Source organism: Oncorhynchus kisutch, unplaced genomic scaffold, assembly GCF_002021735.2.
Source record: "Oncorhynchus kisutch isolate 150728-3 unplaced genomic scaffold, Okis_V2 Okis06b-Okis10b_hom, whole genome shotgun sequence".
Classification (NCBI taxonomy): domain Eukaryota; kingdom Metazoa; phylum Chordata; class Actinopteri; order Salmoniformes; family Salmonidae; genus Oncorhynchus; species Oncorhynchus kisutch.
In genome coordinates this window covers 12064954-12081328 of record NW_022261983.1, presented here as the reverse complement: position 1 = coordinate 12081328, position 16375 = coordinate 12064954, and the positions used below count along the sequence as shown (strand labels likewise).

Below are 16375 nucleotides of genomic sequence, written 5' to 3'. Positions count from 1 at the left end.
ACTGGATGCCTTCATCTTTGAAATGAAGAGGAAAGAGGGAAAACATTATTTGATAGAAGAGCATCACTTCTCAATGTTCGACGACATGGCAACCCAATGAGTTGAGACTTCAGGTCCGTTTTCAAAATCCTCTGGTTCAAAGTTGTGGCTACAAACAAACATTTTAATATTTCTCACAACTGGATAAACCTTCACGGGGCGGTTCTCCAAGTCCTGAAATCGCTATGAATTCTGGATATTGTGATTTGCTTAAAACCAGAAAATGTAGCAAGCCCGTTTCTACAAGTGAGACACAGAAACATTCATATTTGCATGTAGTGAGGAATTTAAACATTTTTATGACACAATATATTCATAACATATTAATGGACACACACTGAGATGACAAAACATCATGATCACCTGCTCTTTCCATGACATAGACTGAACAGGTGAATCCAAGTGAAAGATGTGATCACTTATTGATGTCACTTGTTAAAGCCACTTCAAATCAATGTCGATGAAGGGGAGGGATTTTTAAGCCTCGAGACAATTGAGACATGTATTGTGTATGTGTGCCATTGATGTTGAATGTGCAAGACAAACATATTGAAGTGCCTTTGAACAGAGTATGGTAGTAGGTGCCAGGAGCACCGGTTTGTCTCAAGAACTGCAACCTAAAGGACATCCAGCATACTTGACACAACTGTGGGAAGCATTGAGTCAACATGGGCCAGCATCCCTGTGGAACACTTTTGACACCTTGTAGAGTCCATTCAAAAAAGAAATTGAGGGTGTTCTGAGGGCAAAGGGGGGTGGGGGCAACTCAACATTAGGAAAGTGTTCTTAATATTTTTTGCACTCAGTGTTTACAGGTAAGTCTGTATTCTAGAGGTCGAAGTTCTGTTGATCTGAATGGACAGCTGTGAATCTAAGCTTTCCAATGAGCTATGATTTAAAGGTATACATGAGTAATAACCTGTATGCTGACATTGTCATGTGGGTAAAACCCTGATTGGGAAAACTGAATGGGATGGAGGGATGAATAGAAATAGTGATAACACACAGAATGCTACCATTGCTGCAATGATAGAACACATTTTACTCCAGGGACATAGACCTTAAAACAAATCTATATGAGACATTTTCACCCCAATTGAGACAACCGATCACCCTGGCTCATTGACTATAAGGCCTACAGATGAATTCTGTTTATTTATTATCATTATGCGTACATATATATATATATAAAATTGTACAGGCGTGTATATTTCAATAATTACATTATTTTACTTTTAGAAGTGTGTATATTGTTAGATATTACTGCACTGTTCAAGCTAGGAACACAAGCATTTCCACACCGGCAATAACATCTGCTAAATATATGCATGTGATCAATACGATTTGAAGATTAGAGTGCATGTTTGTGTGTCACACCCAAACTTTAGATATCCCTGTTTTTCTATATATTTTGGTTAGGTCAGGGTGTCTAGAATGGGTACTCTAGTTTTGTTCTTCTACGGTTTTTGTATGTCTATGTTGGCCTGATATGGTTCCCAATCAGAGACAGCTGTTTATCGTGGTGTCTGATTGGGGATCATATTTAGGTTGCCATTTCCCTTTTGTGTTTGTGGGATCTTGTCTACATTGAGTTGCCTGAGTGCACACCAGTAGCTTCACGTTTCATTTATGCTTTATTGAGTTTCTCTTTATTAAAAATATGTGGAACTCTTCACGCCTGGTCTACTCATTACGACGAACGTGACAGTGTGAGTACAGGTGAATAGGTTTGTAATTGGTGGAGGGTGGTATGTGCATTAACATTAGTGAAGTAACACATTAAACATTGGTTTAGGTGTTATATGATCGGTCGGTCATTATGTTATTCATTAAAAAAGTTGTTACTCACCTGATAACGTAACTTATGACATTAAGTGGAAAAAGTCATACTATATCAATTTATCATATTAACCAAGAATATATTACATTTACTGGTTTTATTACATTATAAATCTAAAAGTTATTACATTAACTATTGTTACAAGACAGCATGCATAGTTCTTTCCTTGACCTCATGAATATTATTATTCAATGCCTCATTGATTCGTTTTAGGATCTTTTTAATGAATGTAGATATACATTTAAAAAATGAAAGTGATAAGTTCTTGTTTAGAAGATAATTTATTTAAAAATGAATATACACCTATTGTTGAAACATTATTCTACATGAAGACATTATAATAGTATCATGTGTATGAAAGATACAATTATCAACATCCCCCCCCCCCACACAGGTTCACTATAACATTTTATATGATAACATTTATCCATTTAGATCCCAATGTGTGATATTACATAGACACAGGGGAGACCTGATCCTAGATCAGAGCTGCATATTATGCTGCACAGAGGTTACCATGGTGATCAGACTGAGGCAACTGTTTAAGAATGGGAGATGGATATGACTGTTTACTAGATGTGTTCTATTGGTCCTTTATTTATGGGTCTGAAACCGGTGCCAGAAGGGAGGGAAATGATATACGGCATGTTTTTGTTTTCTGGTGGTTTTTCTTTCTCATTGGCCCTAAATAAACAAAGCTCTTCCCACCTGGACAGACATAAGGTTCCTTCTCCAGTGTGTGTTCACTGGTGTGAATAAAGGGTCCATAACTGACTGAAACTCTTCCCACACTGATCACAGATATAAGGCTTCTTTCTCTCTAGTGTGTGTTAGCTTGTGTTTAGTCAAGGAGAAAGTTTGAGAAAAGCTCTTTCCACACTGATCACAGCTATAAGGTTTCTCTCCAGTGTGTGTTCGCTGGTGTCTAGTCAGGGTGGAAGCTCGAGCAAAGCCTTTTCCACATAGACAGACGTAAGGTCTCTCTCCAGTGTGTGTTAGTTTGTGTGTAGTCAGCTCTCCTGACTGATTGAATCTCTTCCCACATTGATCACAGCTATAAGGCCTCTGTCCAGTGTGTGTTCGCTGGTGTGTAGTCAGCTCTCCTGACTGATTGAATCTCTTCCCACATTGATCACAGCTATAAGGCCTCTCTCCAGTGTGTGTTCGCTGGTGTGTAGTCAGGTGGCCTGACTGATTGAAGCTCTTCCTACACTGTTCACAGCTATAAGGTTTCTCTCCAGTGTGTAAACGCTTGTGTATGGTCAGGCCTCCTGAATTAGCAAAGCTTTTCCCACAATCAAGGCAGGGGTAAGGCCTCTCCCCTGTATGAATTTTCAGATGATATTTTAAGGCATTAGATGCAGTAAAACCCCTCCCACACTGAGAGCAGCAGTACGGTTTCTCTCCAGTGTGAATCTGCTGGTGAATTAAGGACCTCAGTCTAGTAAAATTCTTCCCAAAGTCAGAGTAACAGTGGTGAGGTTTCTTCACTGTATTTCTCTGCTGGTGTTTCTTGAGGTGATCTGATCTGGAGAGACACTTCTCTGCCTCTTCAGCAACATGTTGTTGAGGCTCCCCAGATGATAAGTACCTTCCATTGAAAGAGTGATGGTTATGGGAGTCCCCTTTGAAACAAAAGACATTGAGTAACTAGGTTTTGGAAATATGGGTCCATAAACAAATATTATACAAATAATATAGCAACATACACTCAGCGGACAGTTTATTCGGTCCACCCCCTCTTTCACAAAAATGGATCACTCCTACATACAGTGGGTCACGTGGAGGTGAGTCCATTGACCCATCCAGCCTGGAGGGGACCGACCCAGTACTAGATGGGTGACCTAAAACTAGTAACTGAGTGTATATTTTTTATCAAATCAACAAAGTTGCAGAAGCAGATTGTAGTCTAATCCACACACCCCATTGTTCTTACTTGATGAAATCAAATCTCCCTCCTCGTGTCCTTTTATCACAGTTCCACTCTGCCCTGCTGTTTTCCTGCAGTCGACCAGCCGCACCGACACCCTCTTCAGACCCAACAGTAAAGCGCTACCGGAAGAGTTGCAACCCGGGGACTCTGGCAGGGTGGAGGGGGACGGACTAGCTCTGTCCTGGTGAACACAGGAAGTATTGTACATAGAATATCATTAGTCCAAACTTTCGATTACTTTAGTCTAAATCTATGATTGACAGGAGGTATTATAAGGATGCACCATTCTCCTGAAGTGTGTCATCGTTCACTACTTTACACATATGTACAGTTTCTCAATCACGTTAGCCAATTTTTCAAATGGAAGTGGAATATATTTTTGTAATATCCAGTCTGATGTTCAGAACCTTTGATTCAACATTCAGTGGAGTTGAACACATCTTTCACCCTGAGTTAATGATGGTTAACACAGAATTTAAGTGTCACGTAATTGGTCAGTCACTCGATTAAGTTCTGGGTTCATACATATTGGGAGAGATTAGGAGATGTTAGAACGAGGAGAAGAAACGGAATGAGAAGCTCCCCCGTCTCTCAAGATACAGCCCGAATGTCCCCTCCCCTTCCGAAATGTGAAAGATGGTAACACCTGCTAAATCATGATTTGTTCAAATAACCAGTGATGAAAAACCTAAACACCAGAACTACTGCTTCTAGTTATCCCACTTGGAGCATGTTGAGAAAATGTCAGTCTCATAGTTTCAGTATCCTTATACAGTACATACATAGAAGAAACCATCAGATATAGGGGTATTGTAACATGTAGTAGAAACCTACAGTAAAAAGGTATTGTGTAACCTGGTGCAATTTCTGCCCCATGTAACATTGCTTAAGATCCACTTTATGGGACTTGTTACTGTAACAGCATCCTCATCTAAAAATCAACAGCTTACAGTGTATCAACAACATTCAGATAATGAATGGAATAAACTAATTTATTTTAGTACTAAAAATAAAATAAAAACGTAAACTACACACTATATAATTCTGGTTTCGTAGCTCGAATCAGATGTTTGTGCTTAGAGTTGTGAAAATTGTACCAAAGAGAAACACAATTAGATTGATGGAGTCATGGCTAGTGGGTGTATCCACAATATGTTTCATACCAGTCATTTCATTTCCAATCAGTGAAGGGAAGTGAATAAGTGCACACTTTGGAAAGACAATTAGGTATTCGTCAACATAGTATCTAGGCAGAAGTGGAGCTAGCGCGAGGGCCATGGGTTTGATGTTAGCCTACCATTATTTAGCCCTATAAAACATTAACGCTATACAATATGGTCAATTTATATGATTAAATTAAATCCTGAAATTGGTCTAGGCGGTTGTTGCTTATTTTATAAGCAATGTACCCTACAGATGTCTGTGACTGTACCTCCCTGAGGGGACCCCTGGGACTGGTAGCTACACAGCTGGTGGGAAAAGGACCAGGTTCTTCAAAATAATTCATTTATTTAGTAAGTTATTTATTAAGTTAATAGTTTAAATTAAGTTAACACTGCCGGGACTTGAGGTAGGCCTATACAATAAGAATCCAACAATGATGCATGTTGTCTACGTTTTAAAAAGTATAATACATCTGTAGGCAGGAATTAAGAAACATTAGGAAACGGAAAACATTCCAAAGAACAGAATAGCATATTCTGAGTTTAAACGGAGATTAAGCGATATTATGTAGGCTATATGCACAAAGTAAACAGCTACATTTCCCGAAATCACGAGGCTAAACTAGCTAGCTTGCTTTCAGCTGACTGGTGTTAACAAGCTAGCTACAGAGGCTAGCTGCTGGACTTTGGACAAGCTAGCTACAGAGGCTAGCTGCTGGACTTTGGACAAGCAAGCTACAGAGGCTAGCTGCTGGACTTTGGACAAGCAAGCTACAGAGGCTAGCTGCTGGACTTTGGACAAGCAAGCTACAGAGGCTAGCTGCTGGACTTTGGACAAGCAAGCTACAGAGGCTAGCTGCTGGACTTTGGACAAGCTAGCTACAGAGGCTAGCTGCTGGACTTTGGACAAGCAAGCTACGTTTATATAGCAGCTGTACAGTTTCCAAGTTGCTGACCCGTTCAGACAGAACTCTGAGATTTGCCTGAAAAGAAATGAGCAATATCAGAAAAGCTACAAAAAAGGTCGCACATCGTTGGTTCTTAGTGGACAGAAATGTGCATGTAACATGTAATAAAAACTGTTGCAGATACAAAGTTAAATGTTTAAGTCCAATGGTCACTTTATGGAAGCTATGGTGCTGTTTTAATCCTATGAAAGAATTTCAGCTAAATAGGCACAGGACATACTGAAAACCCACGACTATAATATAATGGAATGTAACACAAAATATAAAATAATAATTGTCCCGATGAAATGTTTCACCTGTGCATAGCGTGATGCGCATCTCAATTACTTCTCAGGAAGATTAATAATTTCAAAATTGGTTATTAACTAGCTGGCCTGGCGCATCCTTGACTATGAATGGAGATTAGGCTAGCGAGCAAGCATTCTAGCCAGGTAGCCTAGGACAACAAAAACTACAAGAGTGACAGAGTCATAGACCGTTCAGGGAACATGAAAGAGGAGTTTGGCATTAGCGTTTCTCTACAAATTGGGTGCGTGAACATGTTTTTTCTACTTGCACTCACACACAGATATCGGTACCATGGATAGACATATTTAGCTTAGGTTGATCGGACTAAATCGCTGTTGGTGCCTTTTAGTTGTCAATTTAGTAGACTAAGTATTGGTGATTAGATGATGTTGAAATGGTGCTTTAGTGGAGGCAGCCCCTGTTTTCTTTGCGACTTGAGGTAACTCTAAATCAATAGTCCGATTTTTAATTTGTATTTTATTTAAATAGGCAAGTAAATTACAGGCAAAATATTTTGTGCTCTCCGTCTCTGCCTTCTTGTATCGGCTGTGTCAAGGCATATGAACTAACAGCAAACACAATCACAACACGTAGGTTGTAATGGCATAGGTTTCTGGATTGGCTTCCATGTAAAAACAACATTCTGGCTTATTTCTCCATGGGTCTGACTTTACCTGCTCGTTGCGCATTGCCTTGTATCAATCTGTGTGCTTTAGGCTAGTAGGCTACTTTGCTGAAGGACAAAATATCCCAAGTGTTTATTACCATCATTGTTTTTGTCCAGCTGTTCAAATGGAATGAATGATATGGAAGATCGAAGATAAACTAGGCCAATACATTTTATGTTAATAAAAGTAAACCAAACGTACCCGATCCATCGTCGAAGCTATTCTTTCTTCAACGTTTCTTCAAATAAAAAAAAGACAGTAAATGTGTACCGTACACTAGTTATTCTTTGTCATAGCATGCATATAAAGAACAGCTAGACCAGAGCAATCAAACGTAATTTTAAATATCACAACTCGATTTAAATTGTGACAAATAAATGTCTGATGTAGGCTAATCTTACTTCAGGAAGATCCTGGATAATATTTTACATGATCTATTAGAGTCAATAACACGTTCAACACCCTATCCACCAATAATCCTGTTGTCTGTTCGTCTAACTCTACCAGAGACTGTTGGAACCACGTCCCCTTCGAAAGTCCAGATAGTTAATTGTCTGAGGCTCAGTAAATGTAGCCTTGTAAATACCAGACGGATTACCGCTGCGCTATCCGTGCAACGAACCAGTAAAACCCGATATATGTTCAATCCGACGTCTGCAGTGGCCATGCAGCATTTACAGCAATGCAACCTTCGCAGTAGTCAGTGCATTCATACTTCTTCCGCTTCACGCAGCAGACTCAAAGCTGTGGTGAAGGAAGTGATCTTCTTCTTCTTCTTTGGTATTATGTTATAGATGCATGCAGCTACGTACTGTATTGGCTGTGTATCAGCCTACTACGCTGTCGTCTGAATTCATTACGCTTTGGGAAAAACCAACTAACTAGTGCTGCACAGGGGTGGAAAAAATACCTAATCGTCATACTTGAGTAAAAGTAAAGATATCTTAATAGAAAATGGCTAAAGTAAAAGTTGGAAGTCACCCAGTAAAATACTATTTGAGTAAAAGTCTAAAAGTCTTTAGTTTTAAATATACTTAAGTATCAAATGTGTAATTTCTCAAATTTAATTATGTATCAAAAGTGTAACTTCTCAAATGTAATTAAGTATCAAAAGTAAAAGTATGAATCCTTTCAAATGTCTTATATGAAGTAAACCAGACAGCTCAATTGTTTATTTTACAGATAGCCAGTGGCACACTACAACACAATTTACAAAGAAGTAATATGCGTTTCGTGAGTCTGTTTGATCAGGTAGCCTAGTGGTTAGAGCGTTGGACTTGAAACCGAAATGTTGCAAAATCAAATCGATGAGCTGACAAGGTAAAAATCTGTCGTTCTGCCCCTGAACAAGGCAGTTAACCCACTGTTCCCAGGCCGTCATTGAAAATATGAAAGAGGAGTGTGCACTTCCTAATCATGTCCAATCAACCGAATTTACCACAGGTAGACTCAAATCATGTTGTAGAAACATCTCAATGGAAACAGGATGCACCAGAGCTCAATTTTGAGTCTCATAGAAAGGGGTCTGAATACTTATGTAAATAAGGTATGCATCTTTTTTTCTTCTTTAAAAAAAATACATTTGCTAAAATTCCTAAACTTTTCCCTTTGTCATTATTGGGTATTGTGTGTAGATTGAGGGGGGGGGGGGTATTTAATACATTTTCAGGCTGTAATGTAACAAAATGTGGAAAATAGTCAAGGGGTATGAATACTTTCCGAATGCACTATATGTATTGTAACAGGCTCACAATGTGGTTTCTTAAGTCTGATTTAGATATATTTGGCTGTTTTCGCAGGTAACATTTAAAAGTTGAGAAGTGACTTCTAAATGCTAACTCCAATTAGTATGAGCTGGTTAGCATAGCTAGCATACAGACATCGGTGGTGGTAGTCAAATATTTTTAAGTAATGCAGTTCATTGGGGAAACTAACATTTATTGTTAGGGTTGACATCCATACAAGCAATATACTCTGATTTGTACCTCAATATATTGTGACATACACATATAAACAATAGTCTAAACGTAGGATAATTTTGCTGGGGGGCAATGAAGAGATTCAGGATTATTCCCCCCATGGCCTTTTCTCCCACATATTTCCATGGCAATTCCATTGTTTTGCTCGAGTTCAATTGACTTCTTTACCGCATCTATGTTCCAAACAGGTTACCGTGGTGATCAGACTAAGTCAACTGTTTAAGAATGAGAGATGGATATGACTGTTCACTAGATGTTTTCTATTGATCCTTTATTTAGGGATCTGGAACCGGTGTCAGATAGGAGGGAGTTGAAAGACACGTTTGTGCTTTCTGGTGTTTTTTCATTGGCCCTAAATGAACAAATATCTTTCCACATACACAGATATAAGGGTTCTCTCCAGTGTGTGTTCGCTGGTGTCTTGTCAGGTTCCCTGACTGACTAAAACTCTTCCCACACTGATCACAGCTATAACGCCTCTGTCCAGTGTGTATTCGCTGGTGTCTAATCAGGTTCCCTGACTGACTAAATCTCTTCCCACACTGATCACAACTATAAGGCCGCTTTCCAGTGTGTGTTCGCTGGTGTGTAATCAGATCTCTTGACTGACTAAAACTCTTACCACACTGATCACAGCTGTGAGGTGTTTCTCCAGTGTGTGTTCGCTGGTGTGTAGACAGGTTGGAAGCTCGAGCAAAGCTCTTCCCACACTGATCACAGCTATAAGGCTTCTCTCCAGTGTGTGTTCGCTGGTGTCTAGTCAGGGACGAAGCGAGAGCAAAACTCTTTCCACATTGATCACATTTATAAGGCTTCTCTCCAGTGTGTGTTCGCTGGTGTGTAGTCAGGTCTCCTGACTGAGTGAAGCTCTTCCCACACTGATAACAGACATAAGGTTTCTCTCCAGTGTGTATGCGCCGGTGTATAGTTAGATTTTCTGAAAGAGAAAAGCACTTCCCACACTGATCACAGCTATAAGGTTTCTCTCCAGTGTGTACACGCTTGTGTATGGTTAGGGTTCCTGCACTAACAAAGCTTTTCCCACAATCAAGGCAGGGGTAAGGCTTCTCCCCTGTATGTATTCTCAGATGAGATTTTAAGGTGTTAGAAGCAGCGAAACTCTTCCCACACTGTGAACATCTGTACGGATTCTCTCCTGTATGGATTCTATGGTGTAACTTAAGACCTCCTGGACAGGTGAAACTCTTCCCACACTGAGAGCAGCAGTATGGTTTCTCTCCGGTGTGAATCCGCTGGTGAATAATGAAGCCACTCCTTCTAGTGAAACTCTTCCCACAGTCAGAGCAGCAGTGGTGAGGTTTCTTCCCTAAACCTCTCTGCTGGGGTTTCTTGAGTTGTTCTGATCTGTAGAGACTTTTTTTTGCCTCGTCAGCAACATGATGTTGAGGCTCCCCAGATGATAAGCCCCTCCCACTGAGAGAATGACAGTTAGGGGTGTCCCCTGTGAAGCAAAGACATTGAATAACTAGGTTTTGCAATGCATAAACAAATACGACCCTCAGTATAAACATAACTGCCAAAATAAAAGGAAACACTTGAGGAAATTAGGTTTCTGGCGGCTCTTATGGTGTTGGATACATTTTCCTGGCTTTAGGTCCACTCAACCACTTAGAGGGCAAGGTAAACGCCAATAAATGCAGAGCCATTGAGTGTTCACCTTCAACCTATGGTTGATGACAATGCCCCCATCCACAGGGCATGAGTGTTCACTGAATGATTTAATGAGCATAAAAAAATGGTTATTACTTTAATTAACTACTGTTCCCTGAAGGAGGGAAACAAGGTACAGCTATAGGGATTTCACATACTAGCGCCCTCTACTGAGGAACATTAGAATCACGCTTGACAAGGCCAATGAACACCGGGCCGCACCAGAAGTCTCACCTTCTCATGTGATAAAACCAAGGTACGGAGTCATTCCTTCAATTCAGTACCGCTCTTAATCTGAACATGGCGGTGAGGACAAACAACTGTTGTACTTTGTTTGCCTCTTTCATTGAACATTAGTTCTAGTCATAACTGTAGGTTCCCTTTTAGTCAGGAAACTCAGGGGATCTGACATCACGGCCCAACCCAACACCAAATGAAATGGCCCACGGCAGACCACCTAGGATTCCAACCCAACAATAAACCTGTGCTGGTGTCTAATCAGGTTCCCTGACTGACTAAAACTCTTCCCACACTGATGACAACTATAAGGCCGCTTTCCAGTGTGTGTTCGCTGGTGTGTAATCAGATCTCTTGACTGACTGGGTATATTGCAAAAGTGTGCACTGCCTTTCAACGACCCTCTCCCGTCCCAGCCATAAGAACACTGTGGGCTACGCTGGGTCAATGACATCCAAGTGATAAAACCCCTCTCCCGTCCCTGCCATAAGAACACTGTGGGCTACGCTGGGGCAATGACATCCAAGCGATAAAACCCCTCTCCCGTCCCTGCCATAAGAACACTGTGGGCTACGCTGGGGCAATGACATCCAAGCGATAAAACCCCTCTCCCGTCCCAGCTATAAGAACACTGTGGGCTACGCTGGGGCAATGACATCCAAGCGATAAAACTCCTCTCCCGTCCCAGCCATAAGAACACCGTGGGCTACGCTGGGGCAATGACATCCAAGCGATTAAAACCCCTCTCCCGTCCCAGCCATAAGAACACTGTGGGCTACGCTGGGGCAATGACATCCAAGCGATAAAACCCCTCTCCCGTCCCAGCCATAAGAACACTGTGGGCTACGCTGGGGCAATGACATCCAAGCGATAAAACCCCTCTCCCGTCCCAGCCATAAGAACACTGTGGGCTACGCTGGGTCAATGACATCCAAGCGATAAAACCCCTCTCCCGTCCCAGCCATAAGAACACTGTGGGCTACGCTGGGTCAATGACATCCAAGCGATAAAACCCTCTCCCGTCCCAGCCATAAGAACACTGTGGGCTACGCTGGGTCAATGACATCCAAGCGATAAAACCCCTCTCCCGTCCCAGCCATAAGAACACTGTGGGCTACGCTGGGTCAATGACATCCAAGCGATAAAACCCCTCTCCCGTCCCAGCCATAAGAACACTGTGGGCTACGCTGGGTCAATGACATCCAAGCGATAAAACCCCTCTCCCGTCCCAGCCATAAGAACACTGTGGGCTACGCCGGGTCAATGACATCCAAGCGATAAAACCCCTCTCCCGTCCCAGCCATAAGAACACTGTGGGCTACGCTGGGTCAATGACATCCAAGCGATAAAACCCCTCTCCCGTCCCAGCCATAAGAACACTGTGGGCTACGCTGGGTCAATGACATCCAAGCGATAAAACCTCACAAAGTGTTTGGTGATGCACAACTGGCCGCAGTACAAATATCCATCGCCCATGAGATGGAGGTGAACCAAACACATGGGTGGCAGGGTAGCCTAGTGGTTAGAGCGTTGGACTAGTAACCAAAAGGTTGCAAGTTCAAATCCCCGAGCTGACAAGGTACAAATATGTCGTTCTGCCCCTGAACAGGCAGTTAACACACTGTTCCTAGGCCATCATTGAAAATAAGAATTTGTTCTTAACGGACTTGCCTAGTTAAATTAAGGTAAAATGTGTGATTGGTTCTGAACTTGTAGACCTTAAAATGCCTGTCTAAAATGGGACAGATTGGGTGGGTCTAAAATCTAGGGATGATTCTCTCTCATTGTGATAGGTGCGCGAGAGCTGCTGCTTTCCCCACTCTGCAGAGGGACCAGCTTTCACTTTACCTCCAGGAGTAAAATGGAGCCTGTGCCAAGCAGACTGACGCTGTTCTTGAGGGAACAGGAGCAGACTTGGGTGTAGATCCGGAAGTCAGGGCAGCCAGCTTGTCTGCAAATCCTCTCGAAGACAGTCCTGCCTTGGCAGAAGAATACTTCAGAGGAAGGAAGCCGTGAAGCACCGTGTCCTGCATAGATGCCAAGGCCGAGCCAAACAACCCCGTAGGAAAAAGTGTCTCTGCCTGTCCAGCTGGTCTCTCTCAGCACCTAAGACAAAGTCAACCAGAGGTGGCGCTCTTCCACCACTGAAGCCCCTATGCTTCTCCCGAATGCTGAAATCGGCCATAGTAGGACTCTCATCTAGGAGCTCTGTGTGGGGATCCCCACAGCCAGGGCTGCCAATAGCTCAGTTTGGTAAATCTGCAGCATTGTGACCATGTTCAGGGACTGGGTCCCCGTACACCTTGTCAAGCTGCAACCCTGAAAAATAACGATACTTATTTGGGAGGGATGTGTTGGAATTAGCCATCCCTTTGGTAGCCAATGAGGCTAGGTAGACAGCTAGCTTCCCATCCAATGGAGGCATTGTGACAAGCCCCGCCCCCTCCATACCCATGAAGTGTGAATACCCGTGCAGCATAAGCTTGGCTGAATGCAGCTGAGTCCGAGGTGTGTCCTACGAAGCAGGGTTGAGGTTCTGGTGACGCTACTCAATGCACTTCCACGCTTCCAAGTTGCTCGGCTTCAGACGCAATCGTTGGGCAAGTGTGGAATTAATGATTCAGTGTCTGTGCCACCAGTTAATACAGGTAGTAGTGTTAAACCCCCTCCACAGTCCCCCGCAGACGAACAATGTTCTCATGGCTTCTGGAAAATATATATTTTGGCATGCTCAACCGGTGTCGCTCATTCAGCCGATAGAGACTTAACTGGTTTTCCCCACTAAGCAACGAGTCTGAGTTAGAGCCTTCTCAGGTCTCTCCTCCACCCGTTACAGGATCTGAGCCGCCAAAGCATCCCATCATTAGCTCTGACAAATTGAAAACCCTAGTCATTGATGACTCTATTCCCCACAATATCAGACTTTAAAAAATAATTATCCAGCGATCATACATTGTTCACCAGGGGGCAGGGCTACCGACGTAAAGGCTCATCTGAATATGGTGCTGGCTGAGGCTAAAACTGGCAAGTGTAGATGGTAAAGGCATCAACGATGTTGGGATGAAACAGTCTGGTTACCAAGTGTAACATAACTTCAGCGTGTAACTTAGCTAAAAATATGTGTTGGCATCAAGTAATTGTCTCTGGCCCCCTCCCAGAACCGGCCAGACACCACGTCGTCAACCAAACAGGAGCCCTGCACGATGCCAAAAGAGATATCAGCTGGCTCAATATCAATACGCTGGGAGGATAGCGCCATCTGATCTCACCACGAGCCCAGGTCCACCCCTGCATCCCGCAACTCAGACTCCGCCAAGGTACAGGCGCCCAGGGGAGGAAAATCACACTCGTTACCACAAAGCCTTCTATGGAAGGCGACACGTTTCTCTGAAGTGCTTAAACGCAGCCGGCAACAGTGGTCCCATGAGCCAGATCAATCCAGGGCAGCCCGAGCTGTCATCCAGCAGAGACATACAAGACTAAACTCGTAAGTATTATTCAAAGACATGGTGAAACCGCATGATTGTGGGCAAGGTCGTGAACTCAAACCCGGCTTAACAACCTTCATAGACTTGTTCGTACTAGCCATCTTCCTTACAACCAGTTAGCCATGCTAAAAAGCCACAAGAATAACTAGCAAATATTTTGGTAGGAAATTTCACAAAACGAGTTACCAAACTTTAACGCACAACTTCCAGAAGGATAAGCATAGTTAGTGGGACAGTTCAGTTTTAATAAATCCTGAAATTGCATTCCAATCTTTGTTAAGAAGAAATGTGTGAGATTGTTCTGCTCAGCTCGAGATGAAGACAGGAAGAAATTGAAGGAATGACTGCGCCTTGGTAGGCGGGGACTCCACTGAAGCACAGGGTATATTGGCCTTGTCAGGCGGGGACTAATGTTCTTCATTAGAGTGCACTAGCGCTCAACCTGCCCACAGCCGTATTGGGCCAAGTTTCCTGACTGAAAGGGAACAATGCAAATCATACACCCTGGCCGTTTGTTACCAGATCTCAACCAAATGGAACACATGAGATTTTGGAGCGGGAACCTCAGACAGCGTTTTCCACCACCATCTAAAAAAACACCAAATCATTGAATTTCTTGTGGAAGAATGGTGTCGCATCCCTCCGATAGAGTTAGACACTTGTAGAAACTATGCCAAGCCACATTTAAGCTGTTCTGGTCTATTAAGGCACTATGTTGGTGTTTCTTTTGGTCGTTACCTGTATATATATTGTTTATCAATCAATGAGCAGTTAGAGAAACAGATTGTAGTTTAATCAACACACATTGTTCTTACTTGATGAAATCAAATCTCCTTCTTCTTCCTTCTCATCCTCCTCGTGTCCTTCTCTCACAGTTCCACTCTGCCCTGGTGTTTTCCTGCAGTCGACCAGCAGCACAGAAACCCTCTTCAGACCCAGCAGTAAGGCGCTACCAGGAGAGTTGTGACCAGGGGACTCCGGCAGGGTGGAGGGGGACGGACTAGCTCTGTCCTGGTGACCACAGGAAGTATTGTACATAGAATATCATTAGACCAAACATTTGATTACTTTAGTGTTTAGCTCTAAATCTCTCTACATCACTGTTCCAAAAATGCAATGGCACTTACTAATGAAGTTTGTAGTATTGACTGTCCCCATGAGACATTTTACCACTATAGCCGAGTTACCATAGTCAAATCAATTGTATTGTTCATACGCACCGAATACAACAGGTGTAGAAGTCAGAAGTTTTTATAACCAAGTTTTAATGACTCCAACCTAAGTGTTTCAACCACTCCACAAATGTCTTGTTAACAAACTATAGTTTTGGCAAGTCGGTCATTACTTTTGTGCATGACAAGTCATTTTTCCAACAATTGTTTACAGACAGATTATTTCACTTATAATTCACTGTATCACAATTCCAATGGGTCCGAATCAGAAGTGTACATACACTAAGTTGATGCGCCCTTTAAACAGCCTTGGAAAATTCCAGGAATTGTCAATGGTTTTAGAAGGCTTCTGTTAGGCTAATTGACATCATTGAGTCATCAAATGGCGCGGTGTTTGTACCTGTGGATGTATTTCAAGGCCTACCTTCAAAACTCAGTGCCCTCTTTGCTTGACATCATGGGGAGATCAGAAGAAATTCAATTGTAGACCTCCACCAGTCTGGTTCATTCCTTGGGAGCAATTTCCAATGAAGGTACCACGTTCATCGGAAACAACAATAGTATGCAAGTCATATCTGAAACACCACTGGGACACGCAGCCGTACACCGATCAGGAAGGAGACGCGTTCAGTGTCCAAGAGATGAATGTAATTTGGTGCAAAAAGTGCAGACTACGGATTGCAACTGCACATGGGGACAAAGATCATACTTTTTGGAAATGTCTTCTGGTCTGATGAAAAAAAAAAAATAGAACTGTTTGGCCATCATGACCATCATTATGTTGGAGGAAAAAGGGGGAGGCTTGCAAGCCGAAGAACACCATCCCAAACGCGAAGCAGGGGGTGGTGGCATCATGTTGTGGGGGGTACTTTGCTGCAGTTGGGATGGTGCACTTCATAAAATAGATGCATCATGAGGGAAAGTATGTG

General features: G+C 42.5%; 1 protein-coding gene across 1 annotated transcript; it reads right to left on the bottom strand.

The window, feature by feature from the left end:
* Positions 1-2144: 2144 nt before the first annotated feature.
* Positions 2145-15346, bottom strand: LOC109879903 (zinc finger protein 850-like). The gene is made up of 6 exons (XM_031813747.1): positions 15090-15346; positions 9157-10340; positions 7301-7362; positions 7101-7137; positions 3816-3993; positions 2145-3504 (listed from the first exon to the last, which is right to left on the bottom strand). Exons 1-6 carry the CDS (start codon positions 15310-15312, stop codon positions 2675-2677), a joined length of 2514 nt encoding a protein of 837 aa, XP_031669607.1. The 5' UTR covers positions 15313-15346; the 3' UTR covers positions 2145-2674.
* Positions 15347-16375: the final 1029 nt, after the last annotated feature.